The sequence below is a fragment of the Anticarsia gemmatalis genome, chromosome 3 (genome assembly GCF_050436995.1).
Source record: "Anticarsia gemmatalis isolate Benzon Research Colony breed Stoneville strain chromosome 3, ilAntGemm2 primary, whole genome shotgun sequence".
Lineage (NCBI taxonomy): Eukaryota > Metazoa > Arthropoda > Insecta > Lepidoptera > Erebidae > Anticarsia > Anticarsia gemmatalis.
In genome coordinates this window covers 3,583,625-3,611,081 of record NC_134747.1, presented here as the reverse complement: position 1 = coordinate 3,611,081, position 27,457 = coordinate 3,583,625, and the positions used below count along the sequence as shown (strand labels likewise).

At 40.9% G+C, this 27,457-nt stretch overlaps 1 protein-coding gene across 1 annotated transcript in view; it reads right to left on the bottom strand.

Annotated features, from left to right (window-relative positions):
* The window catches only part of LOC142987219 (tribbles homolog 2-like), a 34,022-nt gene extending 10,420 nt beyond the window's left edge, over nucleotides 1-23,602 (bottom strand). The window contains exons 1-3 of the mRNA XM_076135840.1: nucleotides 23,362-23,602; nucleotides 22,802-23,202; nucleotides 19,164-19,453 (exon numbers count right to left, since the gene is read on the bottom strand). Coding sequence (XP_075991955.1) covers nucleotides 19,164-19,453; nucleotides 22,802-23,107 — 596 coding nt within the window. The 5' untranslated portion in view covers nucleotides 23,108-23,202; nucleotides 23,362-23,602. The remainder of the gene's footprint in view (nucleotides 1-19,163; nucleotides 19,454-22,801; nucleotides 23,203-23,361) is intronic.
* Between the last annotated feature and the right edge of the window lie 3,855 nt (nucleotides 23,603-27,457).

Genomic DNA, 27,457 nt, shown 5'->3' with positions numbered 1-27,457 from the left:
ACCGATGAGATCATAAGGATCAACGCTCCCTCGAATGCCGAAGCAATGATCAACAACATTAAATTAAGATGGCCGGTCTATTCGGCCGTTCACCCCGCGATTACTTTTTTCTAGACGCAATGATGTAACTTGGAAAGTGCGGAAATGGTAATTTCTAAACATCAACAGAATTACACGGCAACTTATTATATCACTATTCCGGACATCTCTGCGTGCTCGGATGCAACGCACGCGGGGGGAGGGGGAGGTCAGTGAACTTGCGAAACTTCACCTGTCATATCAGAGGGGGACGAAACAAAGCTGCGTGATGCAACCGAAGAAAGTGCGGAAATATTTCTATTAATGAATCGTGAGCACAGACAATTAGTGGTGGCAGTGCGCGGCGCTCTTACATAGATAAAATGTTTCGATTTTGTAATTGCAACTGAGGCATTCCAAATTGACATAGAAGTGGAGTGAGTGTCGCGCGTTGCACAATAGTGTCGGCGAAGCACAGCGGAAGAGAGTGCGGCGAAACGGCACACATCGGTGATGCAATAAAGAAAGTGCGGAACTGAAGTAGGTTTTCTATCGCGGTGAATGTACTCTGGCCATTAGCATTTTATCATTCGCGTCCGCAGGCTGCGCGGCTGAGGCTCGCCGGCCGACGACCTCGGGTGATGTCAGAGGAGCCGATGTGTTATTCGCGTTCGGCAACTCATTACATCGTGTATTTATACCTTCGGGATGGAAAATTACAATACAAAATCACGTTAGTTCGCCGCGAGGAGTTACACACTGTTACATCAAACTCTTGCTGTATTGGAGACTGCAATGAGTTAAGTAACTAGTGTTGTCACACTTATTTGTTGCAATTACACTGATGTAATGCGTGCAACACGAGGAACACATCTCCATCGGTTAAGGGGAACATTTTAATAAATATTGATGAGTATCTGCCTACTTCAGAATTTACACAACTTTGCGTTAACCAGTCAATCTCTGCGAGGTCTTCGGCTTTGTCGTTGACGACAATATGCATGAAAACAAAACATTTACGGAGTATGAGTAACCTACTTTATGTTAGCACTGACATGAATAATTGGCAAAAAATATGTTAAAAAGTGATATGTCAAGTTCAGGCGGGCGCGAGGCCGATGCGCGAGCGCAGTCGCGGCGCTGGGCGGTGGAGGGGGCTGTCGTGCGGGTGGTGGTGCGGAGGGGGGCGACGGTGTGCGACGGTGACAATGAATGGCAAAGCACCGTTGTACTTGACCCAGTATTCCGACCGTCACGCCCGGCCGGTGCAGCGCTGACGTTCGATTGATGACATGCGTGAGACACGACCACCGGCACAACAAACGACTCGCATTTCTCACATTAAAACTATAATTAACCAGTATGTGGCACAGCGATGGTTTTATGATAAGTCCGACATTGGCGCACTGACCCACTTGGCACCGGCCGTCAGATTTCTTTACGTCAATCAAACAATATTTCTATCTAGCCGCAGTCATTAGCGGTACCCCAAGACGGGCCCTGATCGATGCGAGGTAGATGATGTCAGCGCTGCGGAACGTGCTAACTACTACAATTGAATCATTCTACTAACGATATAAATAAGAATTCTATCTCGACACGTTTAGGGCGCCGAACACAAACATAAAGTCGATGTCGAAATGCATACAAAGTATCTCGCAAGCGGTTTCCGATATACATTTGTTAGCGGCTAGATATGTAGCCGAGTATATGTGCCATTGCGCAAGGTCGCCAGCGCACCTGCGTGCTCGCCGGTCACTGCAGCGACCGTTGCAGCTCCCACGACATACACCTCATGACTTATTAATTAACTCCAGAAACTAAAGGGTAAATTCAGGAATTCCGACTCATCTGCACCTGCTGAACGACCTTTTCTACCTCGCGAAGATTAATGGCTGAAGTCAGTAAGTCTTGGTACATAGAATACGCGCAATCTACATTCGCGTACTAACTAATGACAAAATGTACCGAAAAGCGTTTGCAGCGCTCGTGTCGGCGTCCGGCGCGCGCTGCGCACTCGTAATCATCCAAGTGGGTTAAGGTTCCATCAAGGATTTATTGCGGCAAGTCTCCGCTCCAAAACGCCGAGCGTTCGTTACTATGAGCTAACTGCACGCCGGTTCCGCTGCATTTGTCCATTACAGCCTTTTGTTATACCAATGTTTTTAATGTTCGTTCTCAATTAACGTCGCCGCTCGGTCTGTCAATGTCTGCATGATGAACAAGGGCGATTTTTTTACAAAGCGTATTATTTGAAATACTCTCGCAATAGACTTGTATTTCATTCACCTGTCAGCGACAGTTACAACGGCCAGACACAAAGAGAGCCTGGACATCTTTTGTTTAATTAGTGTCGGACAAACAAAAGTAACTTGATCGTTAGGGGCGTCCCTTTGTGCCAGCACTTAGAGAGCGTAACTGTAGGAATAATGAAAACGTCCTTTGAGAGGCTTTTGAAACTCCAAGTGTAGTACAATTGAGCGCAAAACAAACAGGTTAATAAGTTTCAAAACGATCCAGATGTATTACAAAATTTCAAAAGCGGTAGCACACAACTGTTTAGCAACTGCATGGCCGATTCTTTCGCAACTAACATCGCAGCGTCCGGACCACTCGATTAATTGTTCCTATCCTACAGCATCGAGCATTCGACGCTTTTGTTTCATAAATACGACCATTGTATTTAACTTGAGGGCACTTACACCGACTAATTGTAAAACATTGTTGAAATGCTTGGACATATTGTAAACTACGGTTTAAGTGGCCCATTCTACATTTGAAAAGGTTTATTATGTTAGTGAATGGACTGTTTTGGTGTTTGTAATTAAATGTACCCTTAGTTGTATGAGATGTCGACCTCGTATTTAGCAAACTAACTTGGATATATAGCATCTCACTACAGCCGCTTTGGCTAGCAGTGATTGAGCAAACGTTAGACCTCGAAATTTGCAGGCCTATAAAAGGCATTTAAAAAATAAACGCACCGATTAATTTGTGCAACTATTACGCTCTTATTTAGGCCAAATATCTCTTCAGATATTTAAGTATGTAGTAAAAAAGTATTTTTGGTGGACACAATTATGGTAGTATAAATATTTCATCTTTAAATAACTAGAAAACTTATATTATTAAATTTGGTAGAGTCAGCGTGCGTGAATGAAGACTATGATCGATGATGGAATTTCAAAATAATAAAATAATGGTGCACAATGGCAGAGACGTCGGATAGATCGGTGCGCAGGCGGCTCCGGCAGATGTGCGCGCATTGTGCCGGGAACAAAGGCAGGTAGAAATCTACAGGACGTTATCGTGCCATGTGCGGGGTGTCACTTTTTCATATCGATATGTATGTTTTACGTAAAAATCAGAAAAAAATACTTCTTAATCTGACCGAACAGATGGCCGTGCACATGTCCATACAAAAAATTGGAATGCGAGATTAAAAACCACAGCATACGCGTAAACACAACGAAATTAATCATGAGTCCACAGAATCATATTACCAGTTTTACGCCGAACTACTCAAAATTTAATTTCAATACCAATCGCAAACGCTTTGTTTTGCTGCGTAACTATATTAAATTAATTACGATGGTTTCCCTTTGTTACAAAAGAGAGAAACGAATCGAATCCCAGTTATCAAAATTAATAACGGCAAAACCAATTTACTCTGATCGCGTAATATCCTGTCCGACGCATTTATTGAGCTCCGCAGAGTTTTCATTGAAATTGTTTTCCGTGCAAATGTTGGAAGCCATTTAGACTTGCAGCATGTAGGCATCTGCCGCAGGCTCGTACACAACATTAAAACAAAAGCTACGTATGAAAAGACCAACCGAGGGGACTTTGAATGCTTAAAAGAAAGGACCGATCGATAAACGGCAAATATTGACCTCGTGGCAGATGTCGAAATCCAAACTCAGAGCTGGCTTGTTGTAAGTGCATTTGAATAAACATCGCCTCTCGATAGTAACTAAACTCTGTTGACCTTCCGTTGTATCGAATATCGGGCCGGGTGTATGCATTTCTTTACAGATAGAGTTGTCGTCAGGTGTCCAAACAACAACATTTCTTGATGTCTATTGTTTAAGTAAGCAGACATACAAAGTTGTGACTCGTGATAACAAAGCCTTGTTCGACTTGTAATTGCATTAGTTAATGAAAAAAGTAACAACATGAGAGAGATCTCGAGGCCTTACGAGCTTACATGTACCAAATAGGGACGCGCGGCTATAAACTCGAGAAATTGTTGGCTATTAAAGTCCTTTACGAGATGTCAGATTTGCAGCGTTGAGCAGTTTTTAACGCAATAGCAACCTTGTCACCGATTCAGTGGGGTTCTATTCAAACTGACAGGTGAGGGAGAAAAGTAATTCATTATTGTCTGTGCGGAATGCGAATATCGAACACGTGCGTTGCAGGTAAAGAACTCGCATGTGCAACTCATTGTCTGATCCAAAAAGGTGTTCTCTTAGCTTTGTATAAGACGAAATCCTTGCACAATGGTCGGTAGATTTCTGTCGTCCCATCATCGATTCACCGAAGATATGGAACGAATAAATCATGCGTAGGAGAGAGTATAATGGTCGTATTTGTTTACAAGAACATCTGTTCGTGCACTGTGACGAGGGTATAGAATTGGCGAGGTCCACAAAAAGATCGGCATTGTAACATCGGTCGCCCAGTTGTTGGAAGATTAACCCGATACGAGGTATAACAATACTATATGGAACACCTTGACTTTTTTCTCCAAAATTCTGAATGAACGTCTAAACCGTGGTGTTATGTGTAGTCGCCGAACTCGCAACACATTGCGGCACAGCGACCTTACTCGTCCTTATCTGACGTGATAACAGATTGTAGTGACCTCTAAAAATGATTAGGTGTCTCGTAAGAAGATAACGTTGAAGTACAATGACCGTGTCATAATCATGAATATTAATAATGTAAAGGCCGGCTACTGCTATGGTACCGTATAGTTTCCCAGGGCACTTGACTACTTTTTTGTCAGTAGGGGAGACGTAAGCGCACGAGTTTGATTCTGAAGTACTCTCGACTACCGGATGTAACGGGACCGGAAAGGACTTCAAATTAAATAAAACTGCACAGCTTACACGGCAGATGGCCAACATTGTATCAAAGAGACTTAAGAAAAAAAGAAAAAGTATTAAAAAATAAATGCACACCGTCCGGCCACATGGCAAAGGTATATTATCTTAATTACCTTACTGCCGGCGATGCTCCGAGAATTTTAAATTGGATGGTGTCTAGTTGGACTCGAAATGGATGTTCTGTAATTACGAAGATGCAATTTTTTGACATTAAAAGTTACGAACATTTCTTGAATAATAAACATAAAATTATTCCAGCGATATTTAGCAAAGACCGTTATCATAAAACATTAGCATTTTCATTTTCACAACATTATGGCATGCTTTTTATTGTGCGGAATGTTTGCCCAGAGCTATCAATGTTTTCAATATTCATATTTTATTAATTTGAAATGTTGTGAGATTTTTGCATACAGTTACAGATTTGTACTTTCACGAACTCTACATATATTGTATTAAACATTGGATACTGAATTAGCACATTTACGCAATAGCAGTAAAAAGACGACTCATGAAGCCATAGTATTACATAAGAACGTGATGTTAGCGCACGTTAAAAGTGCTTCATCTGCAAATAATATTATATTTGCAGTTTCCAGCGACACATCACGTTGTGGACATGATAAAAGGTCTGTATGTCATCTGTTGTACGCGACGGAACGCACGTTTGTGCAAATGGCCAATAATACAATATAGGTAATATTAAATTAATCAACAATACGAATAAATTCATCAGGTCACAGAACGGTTACGATTTGAATTCACAACGTCTCGTGGGTCTTGTTGTCTCGTTCCTGGTTGGGCGGCACGGCGCGGCCGAATGGAAGGCGGAAGAGTGGCGCTTGCGCAACTGACATTGAAACGAGGCGGTCTTCGATTGGAGGCCAGCCGGCATTCGTATATGTAGTTTAACGATAATTTAATCACTGTTTTATCTCTGAGCTCGACTAAAATTTTCCTTGTTATTCATACTAACGCGAATTGTAGAGGGATTCGTAAGAGGAAAACCACAAATCATACTTATAAACATTTCCATTATACGAAGAGATTTCTCGGTAACAGGATGTGATGTATAACAACAGCGTTCAGTCGCACACGGAAGTCTACACGAGAGTACATCATTGTGAGAGCGATACGTTTCGTTTGTTTTGATGTGTATTTTCCGCCATCCTGTTCAAAAGTATAGCGGTGACGTCACACGGCCCTTGTTTACTAAGGTACCTTGATAACATACGAACCGATAACAAGTCAGCCTGATGTAAAGAACTCAACTAACGCGTCATAATGTAAACAAGTCAATATTTTCAATGAATGTTGCAATAAATGTACAGATGAACGTCATTCGCAAACCAAGCTGGCGTGTTATGTACTAGGTGCTAATGTCAACAGGCAATGTCACCCAGGCGTCATTCACCAGTAAAGAAAGGTTCAAGTCAAATCTATTACGATGTTAATTTAATGTCTACTTTACTGAATTATAGATATAGAATCGCGTGTACTGTAATAAACATGTTGTCGATCGAGTCATACAATGTGCGTAAGAATGAAGAAATGTAGTGAATGTGTGTGGCGTGTGTCGGTGCGGTGCATCGGTGGCGCATCGGTGTCGGTGTCGCAAGCGCGCGCTGGCCGTGTCCGGGGTCCAGCCGTCCTTGGCCACGGCTCCAGCACTACACTGCGGGCCGGCTCGACCGCGGCCGCGTGCGACCGTGCGCAACCGCTTCCGCGTACGCTTACGTCACTCACAAACACTATTAGAATTCATACAATTACGCATCTAATCGATACCGCGCGCCGAGAAATTATTAGCTGCGTCACAACATCGTATCCCACTCGGTAATTTTGCCACTATGACGTCAATGCTACGCAGCGTCGTAGCGGTTGCTACGGGTCACGTGCTACAGCGTATAAAGCCCCCGCAACCCCTAGCGTGGGAAGGTCGGTGCGTCAAAAATGTAAAGAGCCGAATAACTAGGAGTGGGCGCTCACGTTTCGTGAACTTCCAAACAAATTTCTTTATAAAATTGGATGAGTTTTGTACAGCTTCGTTTTGTATATAAATTATTAAATAGGTTTCGATGTACATATTTGATTACGTAAATGCTTTATTGTTCTATTGATTTCATTACACTATAATTTCTTATTTGTAATTGTGTCGCAAACACACAAGGTCCTCAAAGAGCAGTAACTAGAGATAATGTGGAATAGTCGATGGTGTCACCGCGTGAAGAGGTTAATCGGTGCACGTGAACTAAATCTGTTTTGATCGTATCACGTTGATTACATCAGAGCATCGCGAGTGTGCGTCGAGACTAACTAACTGCGCAAATCATAAAATCTGTACAAACATATCGATTGTGTGGAGAAAAACAAGAGTGGAATGTACAATAGTGTTGCTAATGACGCCTGTGTTATTGTCGTATCGTATGTTAAATACGACGATGACTTCATGGCGATAGGGGATCATCACACCGACAATGTCACGACCTGACTACGTCGACACGATGTAAATTACACTTTAATTGTAGCATATTAAAGTTCAAAATCACTTGTCACTTGCGCACTCGAAGCGTACTTTACCAGACAGAAGCCAATATTACTTTGTTGAAATTGTAACTTAGGTATCATCGTTTTTGTTTTAGTTAAAAACATATCTCGAATTAAAAAGAGGACAAATTAATTGATTTGACCCTGAGATAAAAAAGGTTGTGTTACTCTATAAATGCCTCTTTATTGATTTCATCAGTTTTTTAATGTATTCAGATAAATTATGATATGTCAATTAAAATCAAGCGCCATTTTGTCAAACAATCAAATGCAAATTGTAAAGTGACGTAAGTTTAAAATGACAGGTATTGTTTGTCGCATTCGGTTACACAAGCTGTGACCGCGAACTGAGGTCGGATTCGTTCTCATATTTATTATACGTATTCTTCAATCTCGAACGAGCTCGCGCGAGGCCAGCAACACGAAAAGAGTACCGTTTCGCAACGCAACAACTCATTTCAATGTCACTGTATACGTTCCTGAACTGATCGTTCACAATTCGCTATTCGAACAGACATAAGTGTGACGGACTGAGATCTAAGACCTCCAGGCTCCACGCTTTATTAGCTGAATAAGTGAATACATTGCAACACACGGTGTTATATTCTATTATATTATCAAACCTCATTCAACCAATCTAGATTTTATCGTAATCCAATTGTTTAACTAAACAAATTAAGTTTTTAGCGATTCCAGGGCATTCGTTATTGTACGCGAATACAATGTTTGTATATAAAAAAAATATGTTATAAATAATCTCAATGTCAAGAGTGGCGCAACAGAACTGAGTCTCATTAGCATTTCGCTAACAACCTAAATTTACGCGAGGTTGCACGTGGTCAAAAATAAGTTTAATTGAATCTCATTGACGGGGATGTGTTCAATTACAACACAGAGTCCTTTAAGATTGGAAGTTTAATCGAATATTCACGTACATCGATCACGTGAAGCGTTTTGGCAAGTTTGTGTTCGACGAGGTGTTGTAACGTTGGCCGTCTGTGTGTGCAACGCTACGCTTGCGCTTGCGTCATTTCCTCTTGTTGACCGTGAACCGAGTTACGTCAGCGCCAGAGTTTCGGAACGAGATTAGGATGCTCCTACACTTTGTGGCCAGCGGACGATCGACCGACGCCCGACCTATACCGCGTATATAACTCATTTAACAACAATAATATTGGACGCAGTTTGGCTGATTTCAAAGTAAACACTAATTTATTAACATATAAAGTCAGAGCAACACTTTTCGTGTAAAAACAGGAGAGGTTGACAGAAAAAATGGATTCTCCAGAGTGATATCAAGCGAGTTTCAGTAAGCCATAGCCCACAAGCTAAAACTGTATCCAACATTTTAAAAATAAAAGTAGCTGGGTATGTATTCATTTCTAAAAACAGAAACAAGGAAAATGTTGACAGCTGACGCGCGAAAAGGAAATTGATAAACAAATATTATAATATTGTAGACGACGCCATACGAGTAGATAACACTAAGATTATCAGAACACACGCGCTAAATATTAAATACATATAAATACATTGATCATACGATGCGTAGGTATTATGGAAATATTCCGAACTAGAATGAATGAATACATTTTTCCAACGGCGGCTAAAACGGTAATTTAACATTATAATGTCGAGGTTAATATATCAAAAATCGTGGCTCTGCAGCAAAACAGGAAACTGTAGGACAAACGCCCGTGACTCGCTTGTTAATACGAATAATGAGCATTGTTTTTAAACGCATGACGCGCTAACATCACAGTAGTCAGCGGTGAACTCACTTGCATACTCGTTAGATGACTGCACGAAATAATTAAACGAACCAGATAAAAATGTAGGCAAAAAGCGCACCGCGGCAGCCAGCAAGTCAAGTATTTTTAGTGGACGACGCATCACAACTGCAGATTGAGGGTTAATCGTAATTCTGGCCACCGCGCGACCGGTTTGGATTTCCTTTTTTTATTTGGGCTCGAGACGCCGCAAGCTAAATGTTGGCACATGAGAAGCCAAACAGATTCTGATAATGACTACACAAAAGTGTCGATTTAAATCTGCGGATTATTTTAGGAACGGGTAGGCGTTGTTTTACGCGAAGGTTGAATATTTGTAAGGACATATTTTTCCCTGTACAGTGCACGTATGTTTGTCTACCCGCCTCCGCTTTTAAATATTTTGCGCGCTAAGCTCCCACGTAGGAAACAAACAAATGATCTATTTACTGGCATGAAAATAAGGATCGTCCAAATTGGTGACGCCCCCGTTTTTACTTCAAGAGAACGAAGCGAGTATCTTTTTATTTTAGTATGAAATGGTCGTAAAACGTGTATGTTACACGCGAGTCGCCCACGCTCCAATGGAATCAGTCTAGATGACAAAAAACAAAAACACGCAAAAACTGCCAAAGAGCGCATTACAAGTCTGATGGAACGCTAAATTGACTGTCGCATGTCGTCTGCAGAATATCGAAAGTTGTTGAACTTTGAAACGAAACAGGAAAAAGCTGACAGTAAGGAGCGAGAGAACATCTCGCAAGATTTACGATATTGGGTCGGTAGCTCGGGTCACTCCCCTGTGCCGCACTTTAGGAGCAACTGGATGTCTCGCCTATGTTTTTTCCACATGTAACTTTTGTCCGCTTTCTCTCGGTTAATTCAATATTTTCATTAATGTGGACTCGTTTCCTTTTGCATGCAGCACCAGAAGTCACGATGCTCGAACCATGTCTCGATGTTGTTTTTATTTCTTTATTGGTGCGCTCGCGAGTGTAAAAGGACTCTGGCAATTAATGCACCTTCAGGTTTTGTTCGTTTTTTTGCAGCGTTCAAGTTATACTCTCCGCGGTCAGAAGAATAGCGCACTTAATTCATGCATATTATAGACTACACTACTACGACCAAGTTTACAGTACGCTATTTATAGATTTCTTTACCAGCGCTTACTAAGTTTGTAACTATGGGTCATTCTCAGTTAAGAGGTAATATGATGTTAGAAGAGGCGGCATGACAAAAATGATAAAAAATTAATGTAGTATCAGTATTTTCTTACCAAAACACTTATTATCTTCATATCCAGACAACAGCCAGACAAAATCTTAATTTTTTACCATTTTATAACTGACCAGGGGAGATACTGAGGACAGGGGAGGGACATTTATGTTGTGTTATGAAATAAATAACAGTGGTAGTTTGAGAATCAACTTCATTTTTATTTAATATTAATCAGACTTAATTTCAACAGCCATCAGACTTCACTATAAAATAATCTTTCATTCCTACAAAGCAACAAAAACGTGACATTATACGAAAATCAATTTGTTTGTTCTCTAGGTGTCATTTCATTCACAGTTTTAATTAGTCCTTCTTTTTTCTTATCATATTTCTTTTGCTCTTTAATCTTTTGCTGTTCATATTTCACAGGGTCATTTTTTATTTTTTGGTATCTCAGTCTTTCCGCTACACGTTTTTTTTCTAAGCGTTCTTCACGCGTCATTTTTTTTCGTGCCGCCATAATCTGTAACCAAAATATGGTAACTTGGCATCGACGTTTTTCTATAAGGTAACCGGGTAAAAAGGACTGCTCCTTTACTTATTACAAAAACAATAAGAGTTTCGAGGAACACTACCTGGTATGAGATATTTAGGATGAAAGCGACAATAAACACTCGTACAATCGACATTTAAAATAACAAGATTTATGTTTAAACTAAAACCAGACTAGGTAAATACAATCGGATACTAAATAATGGATAACTGCATCATAAGCAGGAAGCAGTTATCTCCCCTGAGCAGTATCTCCCCTGGTACCTTAAGCGGCAGGGGAAAGAAGACAGGGGAGATACTATTTCGACAAAATATCGATATAAAAGTCTAAATTTTTGTAACAAGTTATTAGACGGGAAGATTACGATTTTTTGCATACATTACAGTAATTCTAGGAAGAAAGTAAAATATTTATGCTTATAATAAAGAATAAAATCTTACCAGGGGAAAGAACACACTCACTGAACCACGACAGTTTTCACCAAGTGGCGTCTGCGTAATAGTGAACCATATGGCGGGCGCATTCGCGCCGACGGCTTGCTGTCAACTTCACGTTAGTAACTTTGTGCTCAAGGTCAGAATTTACGCGGCGAAATTAAAAGTCGTGAGTTTTTAATGAAAACAAAACGCCAGGGGAAGAGATGCTATATACGAGGGACAAATTTCAATATTAAACATTTTATGAATATCTAAATGTTACCTTTTTTTATTTTTTTCATTACTTTAATTTAGTTTGTCTAGTTTTTAAATAATACACAATTTAAGTTATTTAATAATTTAAAGATAGTTAAAAATACTAATTTATTAACATGATCGGTTAAAGGACAGACCAGGGGAGATAAATTTTTCATGTTTAAGGCGCTTTTGTGACTAAATTAAAAACATTTCATCGGTGAATTTTAGTGACCTTACAGAAGATACTGACTTTGACAATCTCACAGCTTTATTTTAAATAAATTATCAATTAAAAATATAAAAAAATTCATTGACATTGAAATTACCTCATAACTTAGAACGACCCCTATATAAATCCGTATAAATATGTTCAAAATTATCACTAAATTTAATTTAAAACGATCGGTTAGATACCCGTGTGCCCACCTATCCATTGAGACTATATTTGGAAGCATTTTAGGGTTCGTATATTTAGCCATAGAGGGTGCGAGGGTACTGACCCGATAGAAATTTCCTATGATTCATCCTTGCACCCTCCATTGTTACCCTTACACTTTTAACTTCCCTCTCGGGTGACGTCATGCGAGTGCAGCGACATGTTTAGTGAGGAATTCATCATCGCCCTGTCATACCAGATGATTCATTGTTACGACAAGATCTTTATTTTTATTCATTCTATAAATGTTTTGAAAAGAACGCATTTATTGTTTCAGAATAGAAAATGTGCAGTTTCAAGCAGTATGCTTTAATAGGTTCAACGAACTCATTATGGTGCCGATAACGTTATCGGCAATAGTGATACTATTGTTTAGAAAGGTATTAATTGTGTTTCGACACTACAAACTGTAAAGTTTATTTCGTAGGTACTTAATAAGAAAATTTCAGAATCGTCCGGTGATAAATCGACCAAATGTGGCACTATACGAATAGTAAGTTAATGTCGAAATGTTTGTATCTGTTGTGTTTACGCTGGATGATTTCGGCGGTCAGTAACCTTCGCGACACGGATGCACCCGCGGATGGCGAGGTGTGCGCCGGCGGGGCACCCAGACGCCTTCAAAACGACGTAACGCACAGTCCTACTCTACACTCGGCTTTAAAATGCAACATAATAAAAATAAATGCAGCAGTGAATAAAATCCCCGCTTTAGAACAGCTCCAGTGACTTACGGAGCTTTGTTGCTACCTCGTTAAAAACTAATCTCAACTCGAATGGAACGGGACGGAACGGGGGAAAAATGGGAATGTTGGCGTGTGGCGACGGCCAGTGATTCCTCCTTCGACATAACTTTGTTCTCCGTGAGCGGTCAAGTGAGACGATGCTCACTTCAAGAGGGCGCAATTATTCTGTCTCGTCCTTATTTAATTGCTGGCACGTGCATATTTTTTGTCGCGACTGCAGTGTGAATGCACCCATCTCTTGCAGGGAGCGGTCGCGTGCGCCCGGCCAGCGTGAAACTTTTTGCACAACTTTTTAATAGCCGTGCCTTATGCTCTCGCCCGAGAAGGTTATGTCAGTTCAAGTCGCGTTTATCCGTCGTCGACGGCTCTGGATAGAGTCACGAACGCCGTGGGCCGTGAGTCACTCGGTGATATCATGACATGACACCACCGTTGTTTTCCATGAGTTGCCAGGAAGGCGAACCTCAATACTCAACGAGTAATGCCATTTTAGTGAAGAATAAATTAAATACAAGGTGCTTGAGCGGAAAGAGCTCTCGTTATGGGTTGTTTGTAGAGCTGACCAAGGTTAAAATAATTTGCACCAACCTTGACATTGAATGATAATATTTTGAATGAAGTAAGAGGCTTATCGTTTTATTAATTTAAATCGATGAAGTTTGTTACATCTAATAGGATTGATTGGAAGTGGATTTTTGTAAGAGAAAGATGGTGTCTAATAAAATTTGACGGTCGGCACATTTTTAAATGTAGGTTGTACAGATGTAGGCAAACGGAGCGTGTCACAACACACGGGCGTCGTATCGGCGGATAAGTGCGCGGTTACGCAAATCCGCAGATATGTCGGCGCTGCGCGGGCGCGCCGCTTGCACAAGGTTTCGCAGACCTTTGTTTTACGCAACCGGATCGATTTAATAGCTAGTCGTGCGTTTTCTCAGCTGTGTACCCGATAGCAAAATTAACGACGCCGAATTGGGAAATTGTACAAAATTATTCTATTGGCAGCAATGAATATCTGCTATTTCGCTAATCGACCTAGAAATTGTAACAAAGCCGGAAAAGAAGATCATGTTTCCGGTGTCTATGTGCGATAACAATAAGTAGTTGCGTGCCTTTAGTCAAGCAAGGTGCACGTCAACACCGAGGCATCCTCGCTTTGAATTCTACGGACAATCGGATTTACTTTTGTATGGATGACACCTATGTCCGGCAATTTATTACAAAAACGGACTTCGCTATTCTATTATGCTCTGTCGTACGCGCGAGTAGAGGCGACTTTCGTTCGAGAGTATTGCACTATCGCCTGCGTCCGGTAGTCACATCCGGTGTTTTCGTACCACCAAAAAAGGTGCGAACACGCGTTATTTATGTCCATGACGAATGCTTGCGTCGTCCGCATTCATTTATTTTCAGAATGAGGGAGAAGTGTAGGTGTAATAAATTCGAAATCATTCCGGGTTATTTAACGGCGCAGCAACGAGAAGATGGCCAAACGGGAATATATCATTGAAGGTGAATGGTGATGAGTCATCGGTGTATTTATAAAAAGCGAGTCGGGCACAGGACTGGCGCAACGCACTGGTGGTCGGCTGGGTAGAGTTCCGCACGAGAGAGGAGGCGGCTCGGCGCTGCGTGGCGTCGGCGGCAGCGGCGGCCGCGCGACATTGGCACAGTTGCGCGCGACCTCACCACGCCGCGCTAGTCGCGATCGAGGCCGCGAATAAACGCCCCAAAACAACGAACCAACACTGCGCTTGAATTCCGGCACGCCTGAATCACGACGTGCAAATTAGCACTCGAAGCGCGCTCGTTTATCTAACGCGAGCCGATCGACCAGTGGCCACACCCGCGCGAAAAATACCACCGACGTATGCCAACTACGCATTGCAGATCACAACGCTAACAAAGGTTTGTTACGCAAATCTGACAATAAAGGCGAACTACGAATGCACCCAAAGTTATACAACTAGCGAAACTGACGTATGGTTATATTACCGTGCGCCCAGTATTATGCAAATACATCGCTGTAATGTGGAGGTCTCTTGCACCACGAAGCTTTAGCAACTCTGTTTCAAAACGTTTTCAAAATAGTCAGCGTAGGCGCGCAGGTACAAGCCGCGCGATCGACCGCTGCTGACTTATCGGTACGCGGTAACTACCTCGAGGCGTTATTTGGGTTAGCGTGTTGCACATCTTTTAGAAATTATAGAACTGTTGCGTGTCGGTCCAATAATATCGGTCGCAAATTGTGCTCAGTTTTGGAAGGAAACATGGTGCGGTGGCCGGGCCGGCATGCGACGCGGCGGCGTCTGCCGGGTGGCGAGGCGGCGTCTATCGCGAACCAATTTGGCACATCCGCTGGCGAGCGCGCTCAGCCACCACCGTAAATATCCCGTCCCGTTAAACACGACAGACGTGCAAATACCATTCAGATATATTTGAAACAACGCAATGCGCTCTTCAGTTTTGGCATAAAATAGCCATCCATTTATAAGATGATAGTATAATGATCTCACGGTTTCCATTAAAAGGCGCATTCTCATGTTGACATGCAGAAACATAACAACGGGAGCAAATATAGAGTTGCGTAATCAAATGCCGTCGCGTAGTCGTCATTGTTTGCCTTACATTCGATCATCCGACCCGGCTTCCGAACACCGCGTTACGCAAAAAACATGAGTTTTGTTTCGTTACCTGGAATGATTCGACGAAGTTATTATTTTGGCGGAGAGTGGGCGGAATGCGCCCAAACAATGCGCCGAGGACAATTTTATACCTGAGGCTATTTTTAAAAAAAAGCTAGGCTCCGTCCTGTCTGGTGCGTTATGAGATTTAGCTTAAACTTGATTGTAACAAATAACCGAGACAAATCGGATTTCAAAGACAGTACGCGAACAAAGACTATTTTTGTCACGTGAATGTGTTTCCGCTTTGTAATATCCTGTCCGTATTGCCAAAATTAAGAATGCATTATTCGTATAAAGGCAGTTTATAGTCAAACATCCGGCTTTCGGTCAGGTCTGATGTCACCGAGTTGATTTACTTTGCATTATTATTGTATTGGCGACGATTGAAAGAAACCTTCCAAGAAATCTTGGTGTTTGACGATATGTTATGCTGTCGGTCGTCAATTCGTCATAACAATGATAGACTTCATTAGATAGGTGGTTGGCAGTAGCACGAGTGGCGAGGACGTAAGGATGGAACTACCTGCGCTGCGTTATCGCCACTCTAGCCTCGATCTCCTCCCCCAAGGCCTGCGCCCGGATACACGGCCCGAGATTTCTCTTGATAGTTTCTAGTTACACACGATTCTCTCATTCGTTATCTATTGTAACACTCGATAACAGAGAAAGCGGAATACGCCTCTATCGGTGGTTACCATAAAGATATTATTATGACTGTGTTTGATGCTCAGATTTGAATTAAACCCCTTTCCGTTTACTCATATAAGTTTAATAATTTCTTACATCCGGATTGAATGACAAATTTTGTCTGTTAATTGTAATATGAAAGAAGAGGATTAGGAAAAATCTGTTTTCATCTCAAAGGATAAGAAAAACTACAGGCAAGTGCTAAGAAAATCGACTTCAAAGCGTCAAAGAGAGTGCGGAATCAATATTAATGTTCTTGTTTACCTTTGAGACGGGACGCGCGGTATCGCGGGATTCTGATCGCGGCGTCCCGCCAGATGACTCGAATTTATAATCAGGGGTGGCTTTACATAAAACCGACGTGAGAACCGAGGCCAAAGGGCGGGACACTTGCTCATGTTGCACCTTCACCGGTCACCATTCTCACGATTGCAAACAACAGCTGAATACACTGACCACTGACATGTGCGATCATTAGAATTTATTAGGGCTACACAAGGTCAGCTGCTCCTTTATGTAAATAAAGGCTTATTTGACCGTCTGAATAATCATCGGATGTGTTTATAAAAGGATGTCCTCTGGGAAAATATAGAACATATGGTCATTAAGCGCCTCGGGTCACAGATTACTTAAAACAGCTGTCTACCTGCTTGAGTTTTGACCCACACGCGAAGGTCCGTTATCATTAAGTAGTACAAAAAGCGATATATCCGCTCCGACACCGGCACATGGCAAAACTGGATACACATCTGCAATATCCTGCCTAATTAAATTAACGGCCAGACAAAACAGACGTCAGCGAACGAGCGCGTCCCGTTTACTCAACAATACTAGAAGTAGACACTACTACTGCATCCAGCGGACATAATACACTACCGATTGCGATTCTTATATACAAAACGTGCTTAGCCTATGTAAAACGAAAACTCTTTCTATATAAGGTGGATGCGGTAAAAGTTTATCTTTACTGTTTAGGTTCTGTGTAATAACCAAAAGTAAAACATTCCGGCTTTGAGAGGCAAGTTCGGAAAAGGCTTCTCAAGTCGCGGCGCGGGCGTGCTCTGCTATTACGTAAAGGGTAAAGCAAAAGTTTTTACATTAGAGGCACGGTCGCGGTGCTTCCCGTTCCGCATCGCGAACCGACGCTTTTGACAACACTCGCTTTGATGATGCGACGCTGAAAAGAGTATTAAATTTTACCTTTTCCACTGTCTGTCCACTCGACGGGCGGGCTGAATTAATACTGTAGTGAGTGAAGTGCAAATATACGATGGGCTTTCGTTTTGTCTGCGTTTGATGCGTACATATTGCGTTTTGAACATGTCTGCGGCTAAGCGAGCGGTCGTATTAAAGGCATATTCGTATTCGCGACGTGAATGTCACCAGGGACGAAGACCAAAGGTCAAAGAAACCATCACGGCGAGTTCGTGGGGGCGTACCGAATATTGTCTCAGCGGGGACGAGAAAGATTATCCAATACACAAAAGGTTGGCTGTTGCCCTCACCGTGGGAGGAGGGATCTGACTGTATTATAACTACAATAGGCGACGTTTTGACTTAAAGTGAGTGGCTGGAATTTTTTATATACAAACTATACACAAAGCAAGTATTTTTTTAAAGATTCTATCTAATCAAAATAAAGAAACCAATAAATGAATCCTATTAAACAACAATAACAAGGGTGACGTGATACGGGCAGGTGAATGGAATTCATTTGAGAAATCTTTAAGGAATGCTGTCGTTAAAATTACGTGTTAAGGGGTGCATAAAAATGATATTGTTGAGCAAGGGGATTTCTCAGGATCACCTGATCGGATAAGGGCGGCGCAGGTACCCGTATGGGAACAACAGCATGGGGGTCAGGGGTGGTGTGGTGTGCGACACGTACACGCCACGCGGCGGCGGTGCGCAAGCGCATTGCCGCGGACCCTTGACCCGATTGCGGCGCGCGCAGTATTGTACGCAGCAATGACACCGTTCGCCTTGAGCCGCTAGCATTGCCGGAGATATTCGCAACAATGGAGGCCAGATAACATTTCAAAAGTTTGAAAATCCGCTGGTTCCTACCGGCCGACGCGAGTCGCTCGTAATTAATACAAAAGTTGAGTAATCCTATTGTACCTTTATTATAACGAATTCATACAAGTCATTGGGACAAACCGTACCGACTACGAAGTTTAGTCATTCGAATGATTAAGCATTCATTAGAACGGTGCGCTATCTTAATGTAGGAACGTCTTCGGCGCCGTGGCGCAACGTGCCTGCAATACTTCACTTTATCGAGAACGAGTAGAACGACAACTAACATTACTAGAGCGACACATAGCGCATGTGAATCGTCATAATGAATGACTTGATAACCGTTTATCGCAGTAGCATAAGGCGCTTGACTCACAGAGGAAACGACTCGCTACTTAAAATACAAAGAGCATTTCCGTTTCCCTTCCGACCTTTTTATTAACTCATCGGTTTTCTCACGATCGATCTCTCCAGTGGGCGGCGGCAGTATAAAAACCGGGGAAGTAATCGATCGATCAATTCAGGCTTGGGTCGATATCAATTGCTACGGAATGTTGCATCAGATATTTTGGCAACGAGATTTTCGGTGCAATTGGATCCGCGAAACGAAACTCAGGCACAGTTACAACGCAAACAGATATTGTCAAATCGAATCATGTTTCTTCAGAAATTACACTACATTGTGAAAAATCACTCACCTTTGAGGATCAGCGAAGACAAACTTCCTCAGCTTGAGATCCCGCAAAACAATGCCTTGTTTATGACACGCCGCTACAGTTTCCGCCATTTGTCTGAATAGTCTGCGAGCTTCGTGTTCCCTTAGCCGTTTTCTCGCCCTCACATATGAGTGGAGATCTGAATGCGATCTAGGGAATATTAAGTACACCCTTTTATCGCCGACTAGGACTTCGTGTATGGGGTTGACGTGCGGATGGCCATCGAGACGATAGTGGGCCTGGAGTAAACTGCTGCAGTCTCTTGAAACCACCTGCAGGAAAACACTTACATTACACACACATTCCAAGAACACTCATTCTTGTAATGTTCACTTTTTCATAGTAATTTGTCGTTAATACTGAATATTGCAGTACATCAAGGTGCTTTCTGGGAAAATTTGCATGTTTCCTCTAAATACGACGCTCTGTGTATTATTCAATGTAATAATGAAGTGGTTCTATAACTTCGACATAGTTTTTCTTTCACGTGTCCGATTCATATACATTCTTCTATACATAGGTTTCTTAATAATACTATACGTTCGCTATTAATAAAATGGAAATACGTTACGAACGAGCTATACATCGCCGGGTCCCTCTCTGTTAAATAGATTCAAAGGAGTCCTATTTCAAAGCGGCCATGATTTAAAAGGGCTTAGTCTAATGTGAATAACGAGGTTGAAACATTTAGTGAATAGAGAGGCGAACTAACCCTCGTTGCAAATCTAGCCCGGTTGACTTCAAACAGAATACTCGGCTAACGGTTAAGTAGAAATCAAACGAAACGGACAAGATAATAATGTTGCGATATTTTTTTAACTTAACATTGTATAGGTAAGACTTATAGCAACGGTTAGCTTTCGAGAGGCGGACCACTACATGGCACAGTACAGTAGTGTACAGTTATTGTAAATGAATACGTGCATACAGTGAGTGCACACATTGCGATCACCTCGAAATGTCAACGACACTGAACGCAAATTCCAAATCAGATTTCCCGACTCACGGATGATGAATCACGTCGCGTGCGTCAAACCATTTCTTTTTTGAGTTGTATTGTACAGAATTATTAATAGTTCGCGGTTATTTCGGCTCACTCACCCTAGACATGCCGACGCTTTTTCGATTTCTATAAAAGTTGGGCGTTGTACGAAAATAAAACATGACCCATTTTGTGGACGTGTTTGCAAAAACACCAGTTATTGATAAGAATTTGCAATGTTGACAGAACACTTGATAATATTTGAAATCGAACGTATTTTACGGGAGCTAACCTACTTAGACGTTATCAGTATTTGTATAAACACAAGGTATGTATATGTTTATAATCTATTGCAAAATATTTGAGATATGCGTGTGTGCAATTCGGCACTGACTCTCCCAGTAGTGATAACCTAGGTCTCGACTTCTAATCAATTCTGTTACAATGGCCCAGTACGTCGTTTTCCTGTTTCCATTGTATTAATCAGGTTGTTTATGTGTAAGGAGCATAACAAATTCGCAAGCCTTCATCCGCTGTACTAAATTACAATAGTAGATTACCGTATACAAGGCGGCTGTCTCGATTGTTTGTAGATTGATTGCAGCGACCAACTGTATCACTAGCTCAAATAACAATATTCTCAATGTAACAGCGTATCGCCGGTTCTGTTTGTTCCACTCATATTAATAAACCTGTTAAGGCAGCAATGAACAAAGTCAGCATATCTACGGCCGCGCGTGCTGTTATTTAGTGGGGGACGAAAGGAGGGGGGGCCCCTAGCCTCGCTATGACATTCGGCGATCGGCGCGTTATCAAATCGTCTATTTCACAATGTCAATGAGAAGGTCAAGCCTATTTTCGGCTCGTGTTGATGCGATCACAAGTGACGTTTCGAGTAAAGTCTAAAACGGTTCATATGGTTCATAATTTTACTATTATTCTAATACAAATACGGTTAGTCGGTATCACACATGATGAATGTAAAACATAAACGTGGCAGTCGTGTCGGCAATAGTCGGTGTTGTAAATACGCTCGGCGTTTAGCAACGATAACGTTGCCACACTTTAACCTTGCCAAGTTCTCACGAGGGAAGTGCCTATTCTGTGCCTTGACAATACCCGTATAGGCCTTTGTTACTAACCTATGTATCCTGTATTGCCTAAAATTAGAAACGATAGAGCAGCACGTTAGAAATAACGTGTTTTGAAACTAGTTTCCGTAGACGCCGTGTGATTCACACCAACCAATAAGGATATGAGCTTTGTTATAGTAAAACCGTGAAGTTTTTTCAAATGTTTAGTCCCGCCCGATAGTGTTTAAAAGTGCGTGATAACACGACTAGTGCAGCGCAACAATTAGCACGTTGTTAGCGTTAATTGCCGTTATTGTTAGGTTATCGATTGCGAAAGTCGACACATGACATTGTAAAAACGGCGATGGCTGTGGCCTACAAGTGCGATCGAGCAGCGCGGGGCCCTGACACATAAAGTATGACACCGCTTTTGAACAAGATGCTATGAACAATGCACGCGAGACTTGTGAAAAAACTAAGCATTTAGGTTTTAATTGATGTTTTTTTTTTCGGGAGGCCAAGTTGATGTAACATAGACGTAATGCTATTAGTAATGATTGTACGTAGCTATGATACTAATGTTTGGTCAATAACGTCATCGTCACGTTTTAAATGTAGCTAGCTGGGGTTGATATTTAATTTTGGGTAGTTTGTAATAATTGGTTTGAAGGGAGACGACATGTGGGCATATTATTGAGTACTCAGTTTATCTCTACATGGGGTCGAATCCCGTGGGAGAGTCAAAACCCTTTACAATTTGCTAGATATTGGCCCTTGTGTGTAATTAAATGCCGTGCACTTTGTTAAAGTTTGTTTAATATCACTGATTGAAATGGATGAAACATTTCTCAGTAGCCAGCACTACAATATTTAATGGGAAAGTTATTGTCCAATACTTGTAACTAATTGTGTGATACCTAATTAGGTGATTGGCTAATTAGTTTTGTGGACTAGGAGGTCGAAGTAAAACAAGAGATTACGCACTATATCAATCAAACAAAGCTACGCAACTGCTGTTGAAACCCGGCACAATTACGACATGACGCACGTTACGCATCCTAGCAGTGTCGCGAGACCAAACAGATTGTTCTGAGTCTATTCCAATAGGGAAAATTAAAAAAAAGTTACATGAATCAGTTGCATGAGTAAAGATGGTTTGGCAACACTTCCAGGTATAATTTTAGGCGTTTGGCTCTTTATTTTGGTGTACTTAATTCAGAAGTTGTCTTATAAATAGACACTACAAACCAATATCAAAAGGTTGATTCAACTTTGCGATAGTTTCGTTCGATAAAGTTGTTGTAGGTAAGAACCTACGCGGGACCATCCAGATACCTAGTCAGGTATATCCTGCTATAGATAGGAATAACGCAAGTATACTGAAGCAAACAAGCTCGATCCACTGTAGCTGTGTCTATTGCATCGTCGCTAGTATAAAGATACCTATGTGTGTTATAAACTCGTCGCGGTTCCGGGAGTCATTGCACTTACGTCAGTATCTAATAACTAAATTGTATCTTATGGCTCTATGATAGCTTAGGTACTGAGATTAGAAAAGTACTCACTTTGCAAACATACTCCTCTTGTGTTCGCACGTCCACACACCGACATAGGGATGAACCCTCAACTTGTTCCAACAGGAGGTACTTTTCAGCGACTAGCGCCGCTTGGAACTGGTGGTTAGGAGGCGCCGGGCTGCTGGGGGCCGGTGGACTAGACGGCGAGGGCGCCGCCGCCAACCGGTCAGCTAGCACCGGCGACTGTGCTCGCTCCTCAGCTTTACTGCTGTCCCCATTGTCGGGCACGGGCACCGTCACGGCAGGCTTGCTCAGGCGCAGCGGCCACAGCAACGATGGAGATCCTGGTTCCATCACTAACACTTATCACTGTCACGATACACTATGTTCACTAACACACGCACAAACACTTATTTACGATGAAGGAACTACGATGAGATGAACATGATCTGGAACAAATTGAAAACCACCGATTAGTAATTTCCCGTTCCAGTGACACTTGCGAACTCACTGCACCGACGATGTTACAAAATTTGAAACAAAACGAGACAATCGACACGATTTAGTAACGTTATTTAGTAAGGGGAAATTACGAATAAAGTACGAACCTTGAAATGATTCGCCCTGAGTGGATATCGTACCAAAATTTGACTGTCCGTGATCACGAACAAGTCGCTTTATTACGTGAGGAATTACAGGAAGTATCTTCAAGTAATTCATGCACCGATAGACGGCCAATATTTTGGGCCGGTGTCCGCTCGGGATGTTGTGAAACTAAACGAACACACGTCCTATTCTCACTAACGCCATTGCGAGACTGACGACGACGCTCGCCGCGAAGCCTCGGACCGGCAACCGATCCAACGTCCAATGTCGACACACCGTCAGCTTGCGTAGTACGCTAGAATACGCCATGCGTTTTGACTGCGGAGCGGTAACACTGTATCTGTCTCTTTTTATTTAACCGCATGGTGGGCAATAAGAAAGAGAAAGACTGCGACCATTCATTTACGTTTGGCAATGCAATAGCAAACGTTTGTTTCAATATTTTTCACAAGACCAGGTAATATTATTACACACTTACCTTCAAACTCTTATTTATATTAATAATATTTTATGTTTCATATTATTATACATAATGAATTTGCTTGGATTTCTTTATGAATTAGGTATGTTCATTTATTATTTTTCGTACCTACCTATATAAAATTAAAAATAAACTAACGATTTACCTACCTATTTTCATTTATTTTTACTTTTATGATTTAGATAGGTACCTAAATAGAAAATGTACAGAAAAATATCCATTAGTCATTAAGTATCACCCATAAAGGCGAATCAACGGACCTATTATCATGTCGATATCGGCACATAAATTTAACGAAACTATCATTTACCTAGGCACCTGCAAGTACCTATGCGTCATCAATGTTTACACAAAAAGAAATCACTAGTGTAACATGAGAAGAGAACAAAAGAAACTCACGTTTGACTGATATAATTAGATTAGAAGTTTATTTATATTTTCTAACTGGTAAAATCCGCAAAGTATTTCATCACTTTCAGCCAATGACATTTTACAGTGGCCACGATTAACATACGTCGCATAACGTGTTATATATGTGGGCAGATAGTGAAGTGTCATGAGCCAATATCGATCGACATTCGATATCTCGCAAGTTCTCGCGGTCTGGTTATATCTAACTTAAGCGTTGAAGTGTAACCGAAGTTTGTCCTCTAACTAAATTGCACGTCCTTTTGTATCATGTTACGATGGATATTCCAATCGAGTACAGCCTCTATCGGATTAGGCAAATATTCTAACTTAGTTATTTTTGTTGTGTTTAATGTCAACCACTCACAAATTGTTTTATTAAATTGTTATTAAGTTTACAAATTATATAGGTACATAAATACTTAGTTATTTTATAAACTTTTAGACGCATATAAAAATGCAAATAGTGCTAATAATAAGTACAATGACAGTAATGATGTAACTAAACGTCACGGTTTTGTTTTAATGTTTTTTTATTGATCACCCGGATTTATTTGAGTTATTGATTTCTTATCTTCTGATACAACCATAATGTTAGATTGCTCATGCCCTGTTTTATTACCATTTAATGCAAAGGAGACCACAGTTTTACATAATCGATTCTCAAGGTTACGATACTACTACGTGCTACGTTTTATGGTAGGCAACTAATTTAAAAATATTACGTAGAGCTCTTTGAAATACCTAAAATAGGTTCTGAAAACCGAAGGGCATAAAGTGATAAAGGGTATCGTGTTCTACGCTTCAAGTTATTTTTAAATTCTACGCAAATCACGAAGGTACGTAGTTAGCCTAATCGATTATTTAATTAAAAACTGCACTCACCCAGATATTGGCACAATCAAATCACTACTAGAGTCTTTTGTTATAGTACACGACATTTACCTCGGCAAACTAGTTAAATTCTTGTTATATTATTACTCACAATTCGCATCATTATTTATACAATGGTGAAATGAGGATTTTGATGGTTAAACGAGATAACTGGGTAGCTAATAAATTTATTTTATGTTCCAAATTTAATTTATTTGTGCCTAAAAAATCAGTATGTCTGCGTTCGCAAATGGCCAGCTGTAATTTGCTGAAAATAAGTGGTAATAAAGTTTCTTTTTAAATAAGAATTGCGCAATGTATTTTCCTTGTTGTGCAAGAGCAAAGTAAATGAATACTAAAGTGAGTTGGTAGGCACGGTACACTGAGTACACTCCATTCTTCATCTTGAGCGGTCATTCATGACGTTTAGATGACGTCGGTTCAAGAACATACTTTGTTTTGCGGTTGCTTAGCAACGGAGCGCGCGATGTGTGATTGTTTATTTATCTTTTTCGACCTCGTAGCATTCGAGCAGAACATCTTGGTTCACAGATAGGTCAGTTCGTCTTCAGTGTAACCTATTTATAATAAAATATAGTTTACTGAATATTTTCGGTATCGGTGTCAGACCTAAATAGAAGATTTAGAATCGCTAAACTATTTTCCATGAGTCTAGAGGTGAATCTCCGTCTGACGTGTTATCTTTGTTATCTCTGCTTTACTTTGTATTAAGATTAACTAAGTAGAAATTGAACGGATGTTTATAATTAAATAATTTCAAAGCGACTAGGTATATCTACACTTTACTAAGAAAATATTCCGTAAGGGGTGATAGTATAATAAATAATATGTTTATTTAGAGTTTTGTGTATTATGGGCTCGGCAAGCAATAAAAAGTCCTAAAGAATACAAACAAATATGAACCCTCCGTGACCTCGATACTGTTCCCTGAATTGTTGTCTCACATTTATCAACAAATAATGCAATACTCTTTATAACACCATGACCATTGCTCGTTCTTTTGAAGGTTATACCTCGCAAATGTTCCCAAACGCGCAACGGACTACACATAAGCGTGATATGTCGTAAATTCGTCATGTTTGCACACTTCCAGTTAGCTTGATGATTCAACAGCAAACAATTCGTGATCCTTTGTCCGTCCACGTTAGTCAGGGCTCCTACGCATTCCCGATCAATGAAACAGGGTCTTGTGATCCCAAGACGTTAGTGGGCCACTGTCATTTCCGGGGTTAAACTGGTATTTTCACTAAAGAGCAGAGCATGTTTGCTCTCGTATTAACGGGGGCTGCTTATCCAATAAAATAAAATGTCGACATGAGGATTTTTTCCTATAGTTGAGCTTGAGAGGACGTACATCAGGAAACATGAAATTTTGTTCGTTACGTACTCAAGGTGAATGCAAAAACTCGGCCAATCAAAATACAGCAGTTTAAAACATCATTATCCTTCAGCATGAACAAAATGTGTATTGTATGATAATGATTTCAATGATCATACGTCGTTACGCTAAAATATTGAGGAAGTTTAAAAATAAACTCTTTAGAACAAAGTCAAGGTTTTTCTTGATAATGCTTAGTAAGTAGGTAATATCATTATGACCTGACTTCTGTATACTTGATTGTTTACGAAAATGTGGCTTTGTTATGACTACAAAACGATACCTTAGTGTTCAGTCTATTATAATTAGAAACCCGATGAGCAGTTAGCGATTTACCCAAGAATGAAATAGTCAACTAAAAAGTTACGTTTAGCTTGCGTTTTTGAGAGGACCCATATGGGCTATAAAGCTTAAGAAAGGTGTAAAAATGTAATATTTCAGTGGACTAATATAGTCGAGTCATCTAAGGACTGCCTCCCACTCAAATGGTCGAGGATTCAAAATTCGGGCCCAAGTCATGTGTGTATCGTTTGTTCTAATTGAGTGAATCTAATGCCACTTACTTATAAGATGCTTGTTCAACAGAAACCGAGGGTTTCCTTATAAGAAGAATGTGTCAAGGAATATCTAGTATTGCTACGTCATTCAACGCCTTTTTTCGTAAGTCGAACGTCGTTTAGTCGAACTAGAAAAATACACAAGTTACACATTTTTATTTTTCAGACGCTAGTATGTAAACCTTTACTTAGTTTAAGCTACATTTTATTACAGACCTATATACAAGCTTGGACTCGGGTTTTATGGACAATTACTTCACGAAATGTATCCTTCGTGTAGTTACTTACCTAAACAAAATAAAAATAGCAAAATCTTCATCAAGTAAAACATTGTCTAATTGTGAAAAACTAACAAAAAAAACCCTTTACCATAAACAGAG